The 14,266-nt window shown below is 40.9% G+C and overlaps 2 protein-coding genes across 2 annotated transcripts in view; one reads left to right on the forward strand and one right to left on the reverse strand.

Moving 5' to 3' along the window:
- Positions 1-306: 306 nt before the first annotated feature.
- On the reverse strand, positions 307-2,861 carry LOC126108231 (uncharacterized). The gene is made up of 3 exons (XM_049913462.1): positions 2,829-2,861; positions 2,581-2,750; positions 307-657 (listed from the first exon to the last, which is right to left on the reverse strand). Exons 2-3 carry the CDS (start codon positions 2,746-2,748, stop codon positions 307-309), a joined length of 519 nt encoding a protein of 172 aa, XP_049769419.1. The 5' UTR covers positions 2,749-2,750; positions 2,829-2,861.
- Positions 2,862-4,003: 1,142 nt separating this feature from the next.
- The window catches only part of LOC126108584 (zinc finger protein 391-like), a 66,722-nt gene continuing 56,459 nt past the window's right edge, over positions 4,004-14,266 (forward strand). Inside the window, exons 1-2 of the mRNA XM_049913880.1 lie at positions 4,004-4,236; positions 4,409-4,533. Of these exons, the coding sequence (XP_049769837.1) occupies positions 4,200-4,236; positions 4,409-4,533 (162 nt within the window). The 5' untranslated portion in view covers positions 4,004-4,199. The remainder of the gene's footprint in view (positions 4,237-4,408; positions 4,534-14,266) is intronic.

Genomic DNA, 14,266 nt, shown 5'->3' on the forward strand with positions numbered 1-14,266 from the left:
AATTGGAATACAACTACTTCTCATACAATCAGCATTAGTGTACCACATTTAAGTTTCTAGCTAATAATCATACAGATTTAATAAGCATTTACTGTTCCTATATGTGAAACACTTAAAAAATCAATTTCTGAAGATGTTATTTGTAAGACCTTAACAAAAGCCCAAAATGTACACATTACAGTGAGCCTAAATTCACCAATCATTACAGGTTTACTGAGCCATTTTTTTAAAGGTTGTTGAATAAACACTACATTCTGAAAATAAAATAATGTTTTATTTCGGTATCATACAGATATTCTATTATCATTATTCTATGTTTATAAAATCTGTAACATTAAGTATGCATTGACTGGCAGCACTTGTGTCTCTCACTGGTGAAACTGGAGTGGATGGTATTTCTGCACTGTCAATCTCGCTTATTTCAATGATGTTTTTCAGAATCATTATTTTCAGTTTGTTTACATTTTTTTCATTTTTTAGTGACCACAGCTCACTAGCCACATAATCTCCAAATGGTTGGAAAGCATCAATTTCCTGGCCCAGAATTTTTTCTGCCTTTTCAATGAGCCCATTACCACTTCCTTTATTCTCCTTTCTTTTTCGTTTCTTCCCCTCATTAGCAACAGGCACATCATCTCCTGTAACTATTTCTTCTTCCTGCAAAAAGTAACAAAATTGAATATAACAGCAGATCAAGGAATACAAGAGGCAAACAAATGGAACATAACTAAGTTTCCATACAGTGTCGATAGACTTCATTGGAAGCATATTGCTCATACTACAACCAAAAGACAGTTAAGGTAAATAGAATTTAAGTTCACAATGTAAAATGTGACTAATACATATTAGTTATACCATTTTGTACTATCTGTGTTAATGTTATGCGAGAACAACTATTGTGTAAGTCAGCAATCAAAAGATTGTTTTGAACATCACACGGCTTTACAAGCCCTGGTTCTGTTGGTGGTGGTATTATGAAAATAATTTATTTACATTCCCAAAAACTGGATCTACTCAATACTATGACTAATGATCTTACTGCAAATGTATAATTCAACATGGCAATCAAATTTGCAGAGACTAATATAGTTAGTTTCATGTTACGTGGATCATTTAGCATGATAAATTGTAATAATGTGGAAGGAGTCATTACACATAGCAAATTAATTTGTGAACATGTCTACATGCTGAACATTTATAAGGCGTATATATTTTTTATATCCATAAAAGTCTATAACATACAAACTCGTTAGTACCCACCACCTACTGCACATCACAGTAAAAGAAATTCTTCTACGGAAAAGGAGTTGTCAAAGAGAAACTTTTTCAGTTTCTTTTCAATTTTTTACTTTACTTTCTGTCAGACACTTCATATCACTGTGTAAGTAGTCAAAACTTTTAGTTGCAGCATGGTGCGCTGAAGACAACTTTAATGTAGAGTAATTAATGTAATTTCACTAAGGCATATATATACTGTGAAGCAGTAGTCAGAATACCCAATACCTTAAACTGGTGTCTACGGGATGATTGTGGGTGAGCATCACATATTATTCTCACAGCACGCTTTTGGACAATGAAGACTTTCTTACTTAGATATGAGTTGCTCCCAGAACACTATTCCATATAACACTGTATGAAAATATGTCAACTTACTGATTTGTCTCTCCCCAATGATTCTTTCAGTTTTAATTTTCATCAATATGGACACCTAAGAGTTTTGATGTTTCCACCCAATTCATTATTTCCTCACCATCTATTAACTTATCACTGGTGTAGTACACACCTGGATGTGCAGGACTGATTTTTTTTTTCTTTTTAAATTGAGGGTGGGAGCATTTGCAGAAAATCAGGCAACAATACTTTTAACAACACTGTTTACCAATTCTTTTGTTGAAGAATGCTTGGATTGATTACAATACTAGTCTCATCAACAAAAAGAACTAATTCTGCTTCTTGGATATTAGTTGGAAGGTCATTCACCTACATGAGGAACTATAATGCTGGAAGGAGATAAGTGTTGTGCTGAAGCATTCAGTAGAGAAATACTACACAGATACTTAATTATTGGGCTCTGAACAGTGATATTGTGCTAAACAATCATTATTGTTATAAGAAGCCTTAAAAAATATGAACCCACCCAAATCATTTCCACAAATATTGAGGCAACAGACAGTGGTGTAAAAACAAGGTTCTCAAACATCTCAAGGGGGATAAATAAATCATGAGAGTACACTATCACAGTATTTCGCAGTTAATTCTTTAACATAATACAGATAGGTGGTAATAGTCATAAAATTGAAAACTCACAATGAAGAGCACCCTACCCCACTTTTACTTCCCAACAAGGAGCTACAGTAAACAAACAAGGAATCCCAGCTTAACTTCACAGCTACTTACCTTTGTTCATAGCGAAGAGATTCTGTTAGAGGTTGTGGCAACACTACTCTCTAGAAATTTCATTGCTGAAAAATACGGCCACCGAGAATCCGAAACTATGCCAGGAGAGCCGCTTTTCATTTTCTGCAGTTTCCTAACTTCTTGAGAAAATTGGGTCTTTAAGTTGTGCCACTTTCTTTGTACCTCTTTCACCGACGTGTCGAATATTGACGAGATTTCGTTCAATGCACACATCTTCTTCATTCGATCCTTAAAGTCCCGGTTATGTACGTCCCAAATTTCGGGGTAGCTCTCCACAGCTTCAATAAAATTTTCTGTGCCCTGTTTCGTCCATTCTCGTTTATCCTCCATTTCTGAAATTTGTTGGCATATAATACGTGAGATAGCTGCATAACTGTTAAATATGAGTGTTATGCAGACGACATACTTACTATAACTTGCGCTTCCTACTTGCAGGAAATAGAAATAAAGGAAATACGGAAGCGTCCGATCTAACCCGTCGGCTTTGACCCATGACGTCACAAATATAGCGGAAACGACAATTCCAATATGGCGGATCCTAAAAGCTGCAAGTCACTTGCAGATAGCTCTTGCGTGGTGTTCACACTGGAAGCGGAAAACGTGCAGCAAGCAACTTCCGCAATAAATTGCTACGTTCGCTAATCGACTTGGCGATAAGTTTACACTCGCAACTCGCGCGGCAAGTTCCTCCGCGCAAGTAAATTGCTGCAATATGTTGCTAGTGTAAACCCAGCCTTAGCAAAAACAGATGTCAATCACCTGATCGGCTTGCGCATGTCAACAGGGTTCGAGCGCTGACCGCCAGGAGCGCTGTGAGTCGCTTTCTCTTTGCTGCGGCGCGCGCTCCATGAATTTTATAATTTGGTTTGACTTTTTAGTTTCCATGAATGTAATAATTTGTTTTCACATGTTTAGTATTCTTGTTACTGTTACCGTTTCCTCACATAGTTACCAAAAAACTGGCAATATTCGTGGCACTGGAAATGTTTCGTAATGTTTTTCCTGCTGTTATGTGAGCTAAAAATAACTTCTTGTCAAAAAAAAAAAGTGTTGGACAGAATTATATGTCGCGCGTATATTATTCTCACTGCAAACAAGAACACGATAACGAGGTCGCAAGTATAACACACGCAGGGAAACAGTTTGGCGATCACTGATTTAGACTATACATTGAGACTGAGGACCTGTACACGAAGAAATTAGTTTATGACAACGTTAAATCCATTATACTATCAAATATTTACGGACCCATACAGCCCAGTCGTGACTACAAAATTTCAATTTTGCTTGCCATTACAATTTCTATTTAGTGGCATAGCGGAAAAAAAAACCAAGATGCGTTGCCAATCTCTGAAAAGGAGATGATTAAGCATCAAGCGTTGTGTGTTGCGTCATAGTAAACCATTAAACATTATACTTCAGTTGGCAGTTATTATACCAATTAACGACGGAAACGGACATCCATGTCACATACACACAGACAAAACGAGCTACACAGAGCTTCAGTCATTGGCTTTGTTTGTTTTGGTGCCCAATGCGAAGGCGTAACCAAGGAGAGAACAGTTGGACGTAGCATAGCGAGTTTTGTAAATTAATCGAAACGAGTGGAATTTTGTTTATGTCTCGTGCTGGGGGGTCGTTGTCGCTAGTTGTTTGTGCGTGGGCTAAGTGCAGGTTAAAGTATATACTGCAATAACATATTTAATGGTGCGAAACTCCAACAAGTGCTTCACAACAGACGGAGACCTGTAGAAAATTCTAAGCCTATCGTTTGCTTGACAATGTTTTATGGCTTAGATGCGTGTATGGCTGTGCTCGGTAAAATTCAAAATTAAATTGTGATTTTTACATGTCTACCTGCAATTCGTAGTTACAGCAATTACGTGAACTGATGTGAATCCGAGAGTGATTAATCATATCAGCCTAACGAATGTGTGTGTTCGTATTGCTGTATATGCAATTTTTTCAACTCTCTGTTGTTTATCAACAGTGTCTGGGAACACGAACCGACTCCGAGAACTTGATGCTCGAGAATTCCGATCGTCGGCCGATGTGTCACTTTGCCCTATTGCCATGAAGGAAGAACCTATGAACTCTTTCTCGCCGGTTGACGAGGTGAGAATGGACACCAATTCTTTTCTTTCTTTCATTCATCCATCGCTCTAGCTCAATACTGCTAAATGCTATTCACACATATGCCATCTCAGTTTAGCTGAGTAAACTGAAAAGTAGACCTTCCTTTGACAAAGAAGCTGCACATTCCTGAAAGATATTAAGTAGTTCCTGCATATCTTCTGTTGATAGCTTAATACACTGGGATGTTTCGAAGTATATAGTTGTTTTTAATACCGAACCCTATATACAGTACATTACCATCACTACTTCAGCCATTCTCTTAGATGAAGTATGTTAAATCAGTGACTGGATTTACATAGTGTATCAGGACATGGGATGCCACCTACCTCGCAACTTCATGACTTTTTATTAGTCAAGACATCAGTTTGACGTGGATAATTCACTATCATTTCTTTCTCACTTGTGTGACATTCAAATACACCTTCCACTCTGCAGTCACTTCTTCTGGTAATTCTATGTATTTTAATAGAGAAAATGTTATAGTCACATGGAAAAACTGTTAGCTTTCTAGACTTTTAGAAATAGGTCTACTGAAATACCGTGCTGTATCGTGTTCGCCAGAATGCAGTTTTGAAATGCCTGAGTATTTCAGCATTGTCACTCACCTGAAAGCCTGGAGCTCTTGTGTCTGTATAATATGCCATGGAAGTCTACATTCATACTCTACAAACCATGAGTGCATGGCATACGGTACTTCCCATTGTAACTGCTACTAGAGTTTATCCCAATCCATTCACATGTGCAATGTGATAAGAATGCCTGTTTAAACACCACTGTGCATGCTGTAATTAGCTTGCTATTTTCTTTGAGATCTCAGTGGCACTTGTGTATAGGGAGCTGTTGTAAGTTCCTAACTTTCTGATAGCTCATTGTGAGAACTTTCACAGATTTGAGTGTGCCTCACTCTTACTTATTTCCTCCATTCGACTTTCTTTGTGTTACTAATGAATGAAATGAGAAATGATCCATCGTCTTTTTGTCGTAACAAGGCAATGACTAGGAACTTAAAACAGTACAGTCAGTAGGTGCACATAATGAACTTAATCCAATGTTATTGATATTGTTCTTGAAAACGAACCTTAAGTAGCAAGCCAAATAAATACTGTACCCATTAAACATAGCTAGACCAAAAGGGAAATTGTGCATTTAGCAGTAGTAGTTTTATTCATCGGAATTACAGATGCGTCTGATTCCACTTATCTGCTTTCATCCATGACATCATTAGTATGGCCGAAACTGCTAGTTCCAGTGTATACAATATGGTGACAATGGACTACTTATACACGTAAACAAACACAAACAAAAATAAAAATGACCACTTCCACGATAATCAGTACCTCAAAGCCCACAAGAAAACACCAAATCTGAAATCAAACACTTCCCTTGGCCTATATAGGCCAACGGAAAGTATCGATACCAATTCATAAACCACAAAACCTACAACCAGTCATCACTACCTCAAAAACCACAAGAAAGCACAAAATCTGGAATCGAACACTTCCCTTGACCTCACAAGGTCACCAACAACACACAAAACCAACTCACAAATACCAGCAACACAACCCCCCAAAGATGATCCACAAATCATAACACACACACACACACACACACACACACACACACACACACACACACACACACAAAAACCAAGCGCGCGCGCGCGTAAACACCAACAGAATAAATGACAACCAAAAAACTTCCCAACCCTACCCCCCACCCCCAAAAAAATCAAAACCAAAGAAACAAACACTAACCAAAAACGAAAAAAAAAACATACACAGCCTACAACTAAAAAAATCTACAGCAAAATGAATCCTTCACAACAAAAACAAAAATCCACAACCATCCCCCACTCACCTTCCTCCCCAAACCTCACCAACTCCCCCCCCCCCTCATCCCACCCCCTCCTGCAGAGCCACAGCCAACACCCCACCCACCCTCAAAAACCTCTCTAACCCACAACCCTGGGCCTGTATGTCTTACTAACAGCCCTTAAGAAAACCCTAAGAATACAGCACCCCTCAGGGACACTCTTCCGCCAACAGTACTCATTTAAATGAGCCTGAAGGTTGGAAGAGCACCTCTTTCCCCTCCCTATTTCAGATATAGTATTTGTACAGGCTCCACTCTCATAATTATTGAACTCTACATAGTGATTAACAACTAAATGATTGTAACCCTCCCGACCCAACCCACTATAAGACGCAAACCCATCAGAAACTACCGTACTCCCGTGTTCTTATTAATCTTGAATCAACCCCACTAACTCCCTCTTTGTACGATTTTCCACAACCCTAAACACACACTCAGAGGAACCAGACCCCGATACCACAGCCCCCACACCCATAAATGAACCACAGGCTTACCCCTCCCATACTTCCTCTTACCAAACTGTGACTCATCAGTCTCAACCTTTACTCCAGGCCCACCCAACTTACCCTGTATTTAATGTATTCTGAACAAACCTCCTGACAGAAAGAATACTGATCAATGACCGTTCGCTCACTCACACCCACCTCATGCTCGCAAAAACTGTGTGAGGACTGATAGCAAAGATGGTAACTCATCAACACAATTTCACGCATGCCCAACCTAGACTTCTCGAACCAGGTACCCCAGCGAATGGAGTGCCAAATGTCGTCACGCTGGCACCTCCACATTTAGCTGTCCCTGGTCCGAGACGCTGGAACTTTCGTTAACTTCATATGAGAGGGGACCCAAAAATAACCAGAATTTCTTTCTAGAAAGCATGTACTTTATTGTTTTCAAATACAACCTTAATCTCCTTCGAAGTACTCTCCATTAGCATTAATACATTTGTCCAAACGTTCATTCCAGTGTTCGAATCACCTTTTCAATTCGTCCTCTTTGATACGTGCTAGTACTTTCATGACATTGTGTTTTACGTCTTTCACATCTACATCTATATTTATACTCCGCAAGCCACCCAACGGTGTGTGGCGGAGGGCACTTTACGTGCCACTGTCATTACCTCCCTTTCCTGTTCCAGTCGCGTATGGTTCGCGGGAAGAACGACTGTCTGAAACATCTGTGCGCGCTGTAATCTCTCTAATTTTACATTTGTGATCTCCTCGGGAGGTATAAGTAGGGGGAAGCAATATATTCGATACCTCATCCAGAAACGCACCCTCTTGAAACCTGGCGAGCAAGCTACACCACGATGCAGAGTGCCTCTCTTGCACAGTCTGCCACTCGAGTTTGTTAAACATCTCCGTAATGCTATCACGGTTACCAAATAACCCTGTGACGAAACGCGCTGCTCTTCTTTGGATCTTCTCTATCTCCTCCGTCAACCCGATCTGGTACGGATCCCACACTGATGAGCAATACTCAAGTATAGGTCGAATGAGTGTTTTGTAAGCCACCTCCTTTGTTGATGGACTACATTTTCTAAGGACTCTCCCAATGAATCTCAACCTGGTACCTGCCTTACCAACAATTAATTTTATATGATCATTCCACTTCAAATCGTTCCGCACGCATACTCCCAAATATTTTACAGAAGTAACTGCTACCAGTGTTTGTTCCACTATCATATAATCATACAATAAAGGATCCTTCTTTCTATGTATTCGCAATACATTACATTTGTCTATGTTAAGGGTCAGTTGCCACTGCCTGCACCAAGTGCCTATCCACTGCAGATCTTCGTGCATTTCGCTACAATTTTCTAATGCTGCAACTTCTCTGTATACTACAGCATCATCCCCAAAAAGCCGCACGGAACTTCTGACACTATCTACTAGGTCATTTATATATATTGTGAAAAGCAATGATCCCATAACACTCCCCTGGGGCACGCCAGAGGTTACTTTAACGTCTGTAGACGTCTCTTCGTTGATAACAACATGCTGTGTTCTGTTTGCTAAAAACTCTTCAATCCAGCCACACAGCTGGTCTGATATTCCGTAGGCTCGTACTTTGTTTATCAGGCGACAGTGCGGAACTGTATCGAATGCCTTCCGGAAGTCAAGAAAAATAGCATCTACCTGGGAGCCTGTATCTAATATTTTCTGGGTCTCATGAACAAATAAAGCGAGTTGGGTCTCACACGATCGCTGTTTCCGGAATCCATGTTGATTCGAACATAGTAGATTCTGAGTTTCCAAAAACGACATGATACTCGAGCAAAAAACATGTTCTAAAATTCTACAACAGATCGACGTCAGAGATATAGGTCTATAGTTTTGCGCATCTGCTCGACGACCCTTCTTGAAGACTGGGACTACCTGTGCTCTTTTCCAATCATTTGAAACCTTCCGTTCCTCTAGAGACTTGCGGAACGCAAAACGCTTCCCTTTCAAGTCTCTTTTCATCCTCGGGAATAGGAAGAAGTCCGAGGGTGCTAAATCCTGCGAATAGGGCGCATGGGTCAAGGTAATCGTCTTTGTTGAGGCCAAAAACTGGCGAACGCTGAGAGCCGTGTGCGCGGGAGCTTTGTTGTGATCAGGAACCACACGCCAGAATCCCACAAAGCTGGACTTTTTGCGACAAACTTCTGCAAAGCTGTTTCATAACCTCCAGATAGAATTGTTGGTTTACTGTCTGGTTTTCAGAGACGAATTCAGAGTGTACGATCCCTTTGATGTCAAAAAAACAGATCAACATAGTTTTCATATTCGATTTCACTTGTCGAGCTATTTTTGGTCGAGGTGAGCCAGGTGACTTCCATTGTGCTGACTGTTGTTTACTTTCTGGATCATACGCATAGCACTATGACTCATCAGCTGTAATGATTTTGTTGAAAAAATGTGGATCATCTTTGTACGCATCCTTCATTTCAAGACATGCTGTAATGCGACGATCCCTTTGATCTCTGGTAAGAAGCACGAATTTTGCTACCACTCTTTGCATCCCCAAATCGATGGTCAAGATTCGCTGAATCGAGCTCCAGGACAACCCAGACAAGTTCTCGAGTTGGTCGATTGTCCTGCGTCGATATTCACTGATGAGATCACGGATTTTGTCGATGTTGTCTTTGCTTTGAGCAGTTGAAGGTCGACCAGAACGGGGCTGATCTTCAACCACAATTTCTCCCTTTTTAAACCAAGAAAACCATTCGTACACTTGCGTTTTACTAAGAGCGTGGTCTTTGTAGACTCTCTGAATGATCACAACAGTTTCTGCTGCGTTCTTGCGGAGCAAGAAACAAAACTTCACTGCCGAATGTTGTTCGTAAGAACTAGCCGTTTCCTCATGTCACGTCTGCACTGTACACACACTCAAAGAACTGCCAAAGAAACCACACTGCTCACTGTTGGGTGACGTTGCGTGGCAGAATGACTCAGCAGAGATCCTACTACAACACTCTGGCTGCGCAACCTGCTACTACAAGTACACGATGTGCAGCATTACGATACCAGTTACTTTTGGGTCCCCCTCATATACTCGCCACATATAGAGCACTTCACCAGCTTGGCCAGTAATCCAAATAGCTGTAAAAATTTGATGAGCGACATAGTAGTGTCACCCATAATTCCCCACAGCCGAAACCTGTTCAATTTATCGGTCATATCCGTTCCTAACAATGACATAAAAAAGAAATCTCAAACACGACGAACCACATACAACACTACATTACCACAGAAAAAACCAAAAATTAAACCATCAACTCACTGCACAGTATACCACTATTCTTCACTTACAACCACAACAACTGCCGACAACGTCAGCAACTCAAATGAACCCAGTACGACACTCATCACACAACCCACAAACTCCACCAGAGAGCACCAACGAACTACGACGACTCGACATCTACAAACACGTCATAAGCACACACTAAACCAATAACAATACCTTACCCGCAACCTACAGGCACGCCACCAGAGAGCATCACTGACAGCACAACAAAACATCTACAAACACACGACACTTGCAAACTGAACTTTGACCGTCATGACATCACACACCACAACAGACTTACGTCAAAGCCGACGGGTGGTATCGGACGCTTCTGGTGACCCAAAAAAACAATATCTACAATGGTGAAAAGTGGAATCTGAAATATCCCTTGACCTATATAGCTCAGCTGCAGCTACTGATACCAAAAAAACTAACACCTACAACACCGAAAAGTGGAACCAAAACCTCACCAACTCAAAAACCCAAATGCTCCATACCCACTACATGAATTGAAACAGAACTGACCTTCCATAAAAATACTACAGACGAAACAACAGAATAATTGTAGAGTAAAATTGAAATAAAAATTACTTACCAACAAAAGCCTCCGGCAATACCACCTAGGTTGCCCACAGCATGTGCACGCATGGACACACACGTGCCGCCCTCCCCCCCCCCCCCCCCCCCCAAACACACACACAGAGCTAAAAAGTCTCCTAAAACACCCACTCACAAACATCATTGCTATGCTATATCCATTTCTAATTAAAAAGCAATTTAAAAATAGATTTATTTCCACAGAACGAACACCAAACTAATGAGAACTAACAGAAACATCAAACACATACATGAAAAAAAGCCCGAATTCAACTCACTGGAATCACTTAGACAACCCATGTTACTGGACCGACTACCTAAACTCAAAACCACATTAGCACAGTGATAGTCAAAACTTAAATGACCCCAATACCACATCCACCAGCAGAGGGCACCATCAGATTCAACAATACGACATCTGCAAACACAACCAACTCAGAAACACTGCATAGTAGTGATGTCACACTCCACAGCACCATTGCGTCACAGATCAAAGCAGCCAGGTAGAATCGGATGCTTCCATTGACTCTATTCATATGTGTACCACTGTGGCAAGGATATTGGACATGGCATAGTAATACAATTTAGGAACATCAAAAATAACATAATCCGGGTCAACAGAAAGATCCGATCTCACGCGTCTGCTTTGACCCGTGACGTAAGCGTGTTGTGGTGCGTGACGTCATTACGGCGCGGAGTTTGGTTTGTGATTGTGGCGTGTTTGTAGATGTCGTGTTGTTGTTTGTTGTGCCCTCTGGCGGTGTGTTCATGGTTTTCGTTTGTTTGGTGTGTTGGGGTCAGTTTGCTGTTGCTCAGTGGTGAGTGCTGCGTGCGTGGTTTTGAAGCGGAATTTGTATTAGTGAGTTAACGGTTTTGTGTGATGGTTAATGTAATGATGATTGCTGTACGTCGGGTGAGTTTGTTATTAAGTGTATTCGGTTGTGGTTTTTTGTTCAGGAATGGATATGAAAGACCGGATTAATAGTGCTCGGTTGAGGGCTATGATGGGCGAGACACCTTTAGAGCTGATCAAATTTCTTCAGCCATTTGGCTTAATTACCGAAGTCGTAAAGTGCGGTCTGTGCTGTGAGGCAATGAAATTGGTTAAAGTTCCGGCCTCTCGGACCAGGGACGGTTACATGTGGCGCTGTAGGAAAGATGACGTATGGCGTTCCATACAGCGCGGTACCTGGTTCGAGAAGTGAAGGGAAGTGTTTGTTTGCAATGGTTTGCGGTGTATTTTGATTTTTGTATTGGGGGATGGGATCGGGAGATGCTGTTGGGCTATATAGGTCAAGGGAAGTGTTCGATCCTAATTTATGGGATCGGGAGCTGCTGTAGATGTATGTAGGTTAAGGGAAGTGTTTGTTTGCTATGGTTTGTGGTGTTTTTTGATTTTTGTAGGGGGGATGGGATCGGGAGATTCTGTTGAGCTATATAGGTCAAGGGAAGTGTTCGATCCCAATTTATGGGATCGGGAGCTACTGTAGATCTATATAGGTCAAGGGAAGTGTCTGATTCCGGATAAGAATGTGTTTTGTGGTATTTGATGAGTTTTGTGATGTCGACTTTTTTCGTCGTTTTGCGTGGCTTTGTAAGGCGGTCGGTGGCTAAATTTGTGTATATTTAGTTTCTCCCCACCCAAAAACCCCCAATTTCCCACGCTTGTCCCGTTAGAGTCATTAGGCTTTTTGTGAAACCTGTGTGTGTGTTGTTTTTCTATGTATTTTCGTGTTTATGATACGTATGCGATGTTTTTATATTCGCCATATTGGAATTGTTTCCGCCATATTTGTGACGTCATGGGTCAAAGCCGACGGGTAGGATCGGACGCTTCTGTATTTCCCATAATCCATATAAACAGCTGTGTACGTACTTACAGGTGTAGTTTGACAAGGGTTTGAGAGGTAGTTGGCCACCGTCCTGCCATTTACATGGAAGTAATTTCAGGAAATGATAGAATACATAAACCTGGATGGGCGGATGGAGATCGAGCATCCACCCTCCCAAATGCAGGGCAGTTCTCTTTAAAACAGCATGACCTCATGTGGTTCTCCCTTAGAGTACAGTGCTGCTTTGAAAATAAGTTAGTTAATAAGACTGGTGCCATACTGCTCATACATTACTCAGTACCAGTCATGAACACAATACTGACACATTGTTTTGTAGTGTAACACTACACACGCTATCCACTGCCACCAGGACCACAATGAGAGTGTTTGGTTTCGATTTTGTTTGCCGTGGCTTCCCATTTCCTGGCCTGAAAAAACTGAGTGATATTTTAAGTTCAGAAAGGGGGTAAGGTGTTGGTATTATATATTACATATCTTTGGAAGTAAGTTTTTCAGAAAAAAAAATGAAACCAAAAACAGTGCAAAAGCATTATCTGAAATGAAAGATGTTTGTTTATTGTCAACTGTATGTTGCAGATTCCACCCATCTGCTTCAACTGTGTTATGTTGTGTGACTGCATGATGGCACAGTCTTTTTGAGTGAGATCGTGTTAGTAGATAGCCTGTTGTGGTGAGCCACATTCTTGGGTTGGATGTTTATCTTTCAAAGTTATTTGTTAGCTATCTCAGCCAATGATTTGACGTTATTAGTTGAGTGTGTGAGGTTATCATTGAAAGACTTTGTGCTGGTTTGCCAGTGAGTTACATTGATTTTGTGTGTTATGTGTGATTCGGTATTATTAGTGCTGTCTGTTTCTTATGGTCAGAAATTTAATAGTGTTTTTTGCTTTTTTTGTCAGTAATGGATTAGACAAAGAAATTTATAAGGAGGTCTGTGTTCATTGCAGTGGTTGAAGATATGTTGTCCTTATTCAAGTAGCAACAGATGCTTGTGTTTCTAGTGGGTGATTTTGTTTTGTTTTGTTTCATAGGTTTTTTTGTACGATGTGATTTTATTTTGTTTTTATTCCAGTGTGAATGGTATATGTGTTGTTACATCTGTTTGGGTATATCAAATTTGATTATGATGCAAGTACTCGTGAATGTTGCTGTCTTTCCTGTTTGTGTTTGGGAAATGTGGTCAGACTGTGGTTGCTAGGTATTATGGATTTTGATTTACCATTGTTGGTTAGGTTACATTTCTGATATTAAATTACAATGAAATGAACACCCTTAGCTGCTTACAGGCGTTGACATACGTAAACAGGGACGGATGAAAATGTGTGCCCCGACCGGGACTCGAATCTGGGATGTCCTGCTTACATGGCAGATGCTCTATCCATCTGAGCCACCGAGGACACAGAGGATAGCGCGACTGTGGGGATTTATCTCTGGCACGCCTCCCGCGAATGTAGTGCGGGACAATACATTGAGAATATGGGTTTCATGGGAGGCGTGCCAGAGATAAATCCCTGCGGTCGCGCTATCCTCTGTGTCCTCGGTGGCTCATGTAAGCAGGAGATCCCGGGTTTGAGTACTGGTCGGGGCACAAATTTTCATCCGTGCCTGTTGACGTA

This window comes from Schistocerca cancellata, chromosome 11 (genome assembly GCF_023864275.1).
Source record: "Schistocerca cancellata isolate TAMUIC-IGC-003103 chromosome 11, iqSchCanc2.1, whole genome shotgun sequence".
In the NCBI taxonomy this organism is placed as follows: Eukaryota; Metazoa; Arthropoda; class Insecta; order Orthoptera; family Acrididae; genus Schistocerca; species Schistocerca cancellata.

Coding starts and splice junctions, on each gene's coding strand:
- LOC126108231 (XM_049913462.1), bottom strand. CDS start 2,748: ATGGAGGATAAACGAGAATGGACGAAACAGGGCACAGAAAATTTTATT. Junction 658..2,580: donor TCGACACGTCGGTGAAAGAG/GTACAAAGAAAG, acceptor TACTTTTTGCAG/GAAGAAGAAATAGTTACAGG.